Source organism: Echinops telfairi, unplaced genomic scaffold, assembly GCF_000313985.2.
Source record: "Echinops telfairi isolate 266 unplaced genomic scaffold, ASM31398v2 ScPeMD7_5592;HRSCAF=6446, whole genome shotgun sequence".
Classification (NCBI taxonomy): domain Eukaryota; kingdom Metazoa; phylum Chordata; class Mammalia; order Afrosoricida; family Tenrecidae; genus Echinops; species Echinops telfairi.
This window is the reverse complement of record NW_022109491.1, coordinates 22,311,073-22,317,317: the sequence shown is the minus strand read 5'-3', so window position 1 is coordinate 22,317,317 and position 6,245 is coordinate 22,311,073. Positions and strand designations below refer to the sequence as shown.

The 6,245-nt window shown below is 39.0% G+C and overlaps 1 protein-coding gene across 2 annotated transcripts in view; it reads left to right on the top strand.

Moving 5' to 3' along the window:
• Positions 1–5,516: 5,516 nt before the first annotated feature.
• The window catches only part of ACSS2 (acyl-CoA synthetase short chain family member 2), a 43,437-nt gene continuing 42,708 nt past the window's right edge, over positions 5,517–6,245 (top strand). For both annotated transcript variants that reach the window (XM_004697939.4, XM_013008095.2), the window contains exon 1: positions 5,517–5,707. In XM_004697939.4, the coding sequence (XP_004697996.1) occupies positions 5,619–5,707 (89 nt within the window). In that variant the 5' untranslated portion in view covers positions 5,517–5,618. The remainder of the gene's footprint in view (positions 5,708–6,245) is intronic.

Sequence of the window (6,245 nt, the reverse complement as noted above, 5' to 3'; positions counted from 1 at the left end):
TATTTTGTCATATCTTGCCCTGTATCTGAACACTTTTTATCTTTCATAAATCACTAGAAAATTGTTCCCTTTTCCCAATAATTTAAAACCTGCCTAATCTATCAAGGGGTCATGAGGGTGGGGGTAGGGGCTTGGGAACTGATACCAAGGGCTCCATAGAAAATGCCTAGAAAAGAACGATGGCAACATATGTACATATATGCCCGATACAGTTGATGTATGGTTTGTAATATGAGTTGTAAGAGCCCCCAATAAAATGATCTTTTGATTAAAAAAAAAACACCCTGCCTTTCTTTCAAAACCTGTGGATAATCTAGCCCTAGCCTAACTCACCACTCTTATTTCCCACTACTCCCTTCCATACTCTTAATTTTGCACAACTCATTCTCACTGATAATTCTAAAACATAAAATTTCCTTTCTCATCTCCTTCCCTTGTCTCTTCCCTCATGGTCATCTATTTAGTCAAATCCCACTAGTCCCATGGAGTTCCTTGATTATCCCAATCTATGCTTTTTTTCTTGTTGTAACTTCTTTAATATTTAAAATTTATGCCTAGAAAACATCTAGATTTCAACTTAAGTTTTCTAGATTCCTTGATGACGGACATAGTGTTATGTAACATGTACCCACTATTACCACTTAAAAAATGTTATGAGTTGACACAGGTATTCATTGTAGTCATAACAAAATGAACTTTAGAGTGAGCTCTGACTTTTTATTGTGGTTACTAGCTTTGTGCTCCCTGGGAGAGTTTCATTTGCTTTTTGAGCGTCCATTTCCTCATCTATAAAATTAGGATAATTAATATAAACGTCATAGAGTCATAATGTAATAAAGATTAAATGAGATTATTTTAGTCTCTAGGTCATGAATGGGATTCACTAGTGCCAATTCCCATTTGCTTCTTCCTTAATGGCTATGTAGAATTTTATTGTATTACTAGTTTTCATATTATTGAGTATTAGGCTGCTTCCAGGTTCACTACTATAAATAGTATTGCTAAAACATCTCTATAGTAATCACTTTTTTCTTTTGGGATTATTTTCTTGGAGTGTATTTCTCAAAGTTGAGTTAATAGATAAAAAAGTTTTTTTTAATCATTTTATTGGGGGCTCGTACAACTCTTATCACAATCATACATACATCCATTGTGTCAAGCACATTTGTACATTTGTTGCCATCATCATTCTCAAAACATTTGCTTTCTACTTGAGCCCTTGGTATCAGGTCCTCATTTTTCCCCCTCCCTCCTCGCTCCCCCCTCCCTCATGAACCCTTGATAATTTATAAATTATTATTATTTTGTCATATCTTACACTGTCTGATGTCTCCCTTCACCCACTTTTCTGTTGTCCACCCCCCAGGGAGGAGGTTATATGTAGATCATTGTAATCAGTTCCCCCTTTCCACCCTACTCTCCCTCTACCCTCCTGGGATAAAAACAGTTTTATAGCTCTTGTCAGGCATTACCCAGCTGTCCAGAAAGATAGTATTGATTTTTTACAATGACAGTATTGTATAAGAATATGTTTCCCCAGGGCTACTGGGAAATTGGTTTTAATAATTTTCTAGTTTGTCTAATGTTATTAGTTTTTTTTTTTTGTTTTTTTTTTTTTTTTTAACATTTTATTAAGGGCTCATACAACTGTTATCCCAATCCATACACACATCAATTGTGAATGTTATTAGTTTTTAGTGATACTTTGGGGCTGATTTAATTTGGATTTGTCTAATTGATTGCAAGATTATGTGACTTAACTTTCAATTATATTCTGTCTGATACATTAAAAATCTTTCATGTATTTTTGTAACTCACTCACTGCCTTCAATTTAATTCTGACTCGGTGACCCCATAGGACAAACTGGAACTGCCCCTTTGAGTTTCCAAAGCTTTAAATCTTTAAGGAAGCATTTCCCAAAGAGCAACTGGTAGTGTTCAAACTGCTGACCTTGCTACTAGCAGCCCAATTCATAAGCCTCTATGCCACCAGAGCGCCTTATTTCTCCAACCCCATATTTCTCCTGTGAAATACCTGGTGGTTTTGGACTGCAGACCTTGTGGATCGCAGCCCAACTCATAACCACTACAACTGAGTTACACGTTGGCCTACTAACCACATGGTTAGTAGTTGGAAACTACCAGCCACTCTGCGGAAGAAAGATGAGGATTTCTGCTCCCGTAAAGAGTTACAGTCTCAGAAACCCACACGAGCAGGTCTACCCAGGCCTATAGGGTTGCTATGAGTTGGAATCGACTTGATGGTAATAAGTTTTATGTGACTTTAAGCAGATTATTTTGCCTGTATTTGCTGTAAAATGGGGGTAGTGATCTTTAAGATTCCTTCTATTGTTAAAGTTCTACCATGTTTCCCTGAAAGTAAGACATCCCCTCAAAATAAGACCTACTTACAGTTTTGCCTCTCGCTGAAATATAAGGCACCCGAAAATAAGACCTCCCTGAAAATAAGGCCTCCCCAATAATAAGGCCCCCCAAAGCTACCATAACTCTGGACTCTGGACCATAGTGGTGGGAGCTGCTGCGCAGCTCAGTGTTGGCCACAGTGCAGCCTGAGCAGATAGGAAGTGCGAGGTCTCTTAATCAGAGCTGCCGCCTGCTGCTCACTCTGCCCTGATGGAGTCTGGCTGACTCACAATTAGACAGTGAGTCATGCAGGGCAGGAGTAACAAGAAATTTTTGATACTGTAGGATTCACAGTTTGTCTGGTTATGCTGGTTTGTGATGACTACCATCGTACCGTACACAGGTAATAAATTTCCTTTATTGTTGTTCAACAATAAATGTGTACCGTATTCTTCTTCATGGAAAAATAAGACACCCCCTGAAAATAAGACCTAGCGCACCTTTGGGAGCAAAAATTAATATGATACTGTCTTATTTTCGGGGAAACAGGGTAGGTGTCTCTCACCCCTCTAGCTCCTGATCCAGTACATTTGTCTCTCATTATCTGTGAGGTATTGGTTCTAAGACCTCTAATGTTTACCCAAACCCAAGGTCCTGCATATAAAATCAAATTCAATTCATTACTGTCCAGTTGATTCAGACTGCCCATAGCCTTTCCAAGGCTGTACATCCTGCTGGAAACAGATTACCACATCTCTCTCTTGCAGAGGTTCGAACCACTGATCTGGTTAGCAGCCCAGTACTGGAACCATTGTGTCACAGGGCTCCTTTCCTTATATAAAATTGTGTATAGCTTACATATATTCTTTCATGTGTAGTTTAAATCATCTCTTGTTTAAGTGCCATCAATTACGTTCCAATTTATAGCAATCCCAGGTATAACAGAATGAAACACCTCTAGGTTACTTACAATGCTTAATGCAGTATAAGTACTTTGACCACATAATTGTTATGTTTTTAATTATTCTTGGATATTTTCTATCTGTGGTTGGTTGCCTCTGTGATGTAGAACCTGCAGATACAGAGGGCCGGCCGTTTTGAGAATATCCTGAATTCTCTGATATTGTTGGTTTCATCTGTTGAGTGCATATTCTCCTGAGTAGCCAGGCATATCTTATTTATTTATTTTTTTAATAGTTCGAAGTGTGTTTATTGACCTTTAGGAGTGTTTTCTGGTCAAGCTGATGGCGTGCCACGCCCTGGCCCAAAAGTCTGTTTTTGGCATTCCCTGGGAGACTTTGTGGCTCTTTTTCCCTTGCTGTTCTGTTGCACTCTCTTAGTGTTTCTCCTCAGTGTAGTGGTGTCAGATCAGGCACAATTCCCACACTTTGTCTCCAGTGTTGTCCCTTGTAGTGCTGTGGGACAGTGAGGGATGTTGCGTCTTACAGTGGGACCTGCCCTATGGTCCCGTGTGCATTGGCTGCTCTGAGCAGGAATATCGTCCTCAGGGTTTGGTGGGCTAGGAGGCATATCTTTTAAAAACATAAATCTGATCATATCATTCTTCTGCTTAGAATCCTTCAGTAGCTTCTCATTACTCTGAGGATAAGTACCAACCCCTGATGCCCACCAGGACTGCATGATCTGCTCAGTTTATGTATCAATTCCTGCATTTGCACCCTTATCCTCAGGGTTTCAGCTTCAAAGGAGTTTCTCTTAACATATATCCTAAATTTTCTTCCATCCCAAAGCAGTTACTTTTCTGGAAGGGGAGTGGAGAAAAACTCCTGTTCAACTTTCAGATTTTAGAAAAATGGCCTTCAGGGAATTTCAAATGTTAACTGTGGACTCTTGGACATGTCATTTAGCCTCTTTGATCCTTTTTCCAAGTCAATATAGAGAGGGTGAAAATAATTCCTACTTCCTAAGATTGTAGTGAAGACTAAATGAGATAATACATATAATATTTAGTGTAACATCTGGCGCATAGCAAGTAACACTTGGGCAAGTAGTAATAAAAGGAGCTTTAATCACTAATTGCTGATAAGGAACAAATTAAGAGCAGAAAGGTGATCATGAAAGGCTCTGTGAGTAAAAGATTTATTCCTTTCATTACTCTAACAACTGGTTGCCTACTAGACTGAAACTCTGAGAGCTGGAACATAGTGGAACTTCCTAGAGCTTGTCACTTTTCTGCCTTTAATAGCATGAGCCTTGCACTTTTCTATTGTTCTCTATTGTGGAAAATATTTGAGTTTTCCATCTCTGCTAGGTTGCCACCTTACACAAGTTCTAGCTTTCACCAGTTTTACCTTGCAAGTACTAGATAGTATGCTAGTCACTAAATGTCTAGGGACTGACTAGATGGTAAAAAGATGGTGCTTTAGTTACGTAGTCCTGCTATAACAGAAACACCATAAATGGATGGCTTTAACAAACAGAAATCTGTTTTCTCACAGTGTAAGAGGCTCTAAGTTTGAATTCGGGGTGCTGGCTCTATGGTCAAGCTTTCTCTCTGTGTTGGCTCGGGAGGAAAGGTCCACACCTCTTCTGAGCTTCTGCTCCTGGGTGATCTTCATAGGCATGGCATCTACTGCCCGCCATCTCTGCTTCTCTCAGACTTGTGTAATCTCTCTCCCTCTTTCTTTTTCAAGTTAACCAAAACTATTCATATGTATTTATTTTCTTTTTGTACACATGATATTTGTTACAGAGTTATCAGCAAGAAGAGAAGGCAAGTCACAATGTGTGAGCATTTTTTTAAAAAGCAGTTTTACTGGTACACAATCACATACCATACAATTCAATGGTTTGAATAGATTTTATATCATACCCTACACTAATTCTGTCTCTTTAGACCATTCCCCATGGGATTATAATCACAGCCATAGAGGCTGGGATTTACAATACATATTTTTAGGGGACACAGCTCAATCCATAGCAGATGGCTTGGCAATTTTGAAGAAAGAAATTTGAGCCAAGATTCAGCTTATGAGGAGAGAAGATGGGTTAGCTAGAGGGACACAGATTATGGAGCAGAGTTGAAGCAGAGAATTTGTGGGTTCCTCTTATTCGAAGACTAGGTAGTCATCTGAGCATCATTGTGCCTGAGAATCTTAGTGATATCTGGGTTTCTCTTTCTTGCAGAGTTTTGGGGAAGCATCGCCAAGGAATTTTATTGGAAGACTCCATGCCCTGGTCCATTCCTTCAGTACAACTTTGATGTGACTAAAGGGAAAATCTTCATTGAATGGATGAAAGGAGCAACTACCAACATCTGCTACAATGTACTGGACCGGAATGTCCACGAGAAAAAACTTGGAGATAAAGTTGCTTTTTACTGGTAAAAACATCATTTTATGGTCTCTGACAGATAAAACCAGGCACCCCTCATATTTCTATAGGGCTTCATAGTTCACAAGATATTTTAAAATCTATTAACTCATTTTATATTTAAAGTAATCTGGTAGAGTAAACAAAGTATCACTAGCTTAATGTCTCAGGTGAGGAAAGATACTTTAAGAAAGTTAAATGACTTCCCTAAAGTTGCATATCTAGTATGTGACAGGGCTGACATTCAGGATCAAGTATCCTTCTAGAACAGCATTCTTGGCTTGTGGTTGGAGTAAAAGGAGCCGAGAAGGAAAATGAAAGGGAATTTGTTTCTCATTATTTTTCTGAGGGGGTTGGAGGGAGGAAAATAGGTTTTGATTTTCTCATTACACTATCATCAGTACCTTTTATTGAGCTATGCACCAACATTCGCTGCTTACAACAATCACGAGAGCACTATTTGTTTTGTTTTACATAATGGGGCTCCAAAAAGTTTATAGACAACCGAAAAGTGGATGAAGGGAGACGTCGGACAGGGCAAGATATGA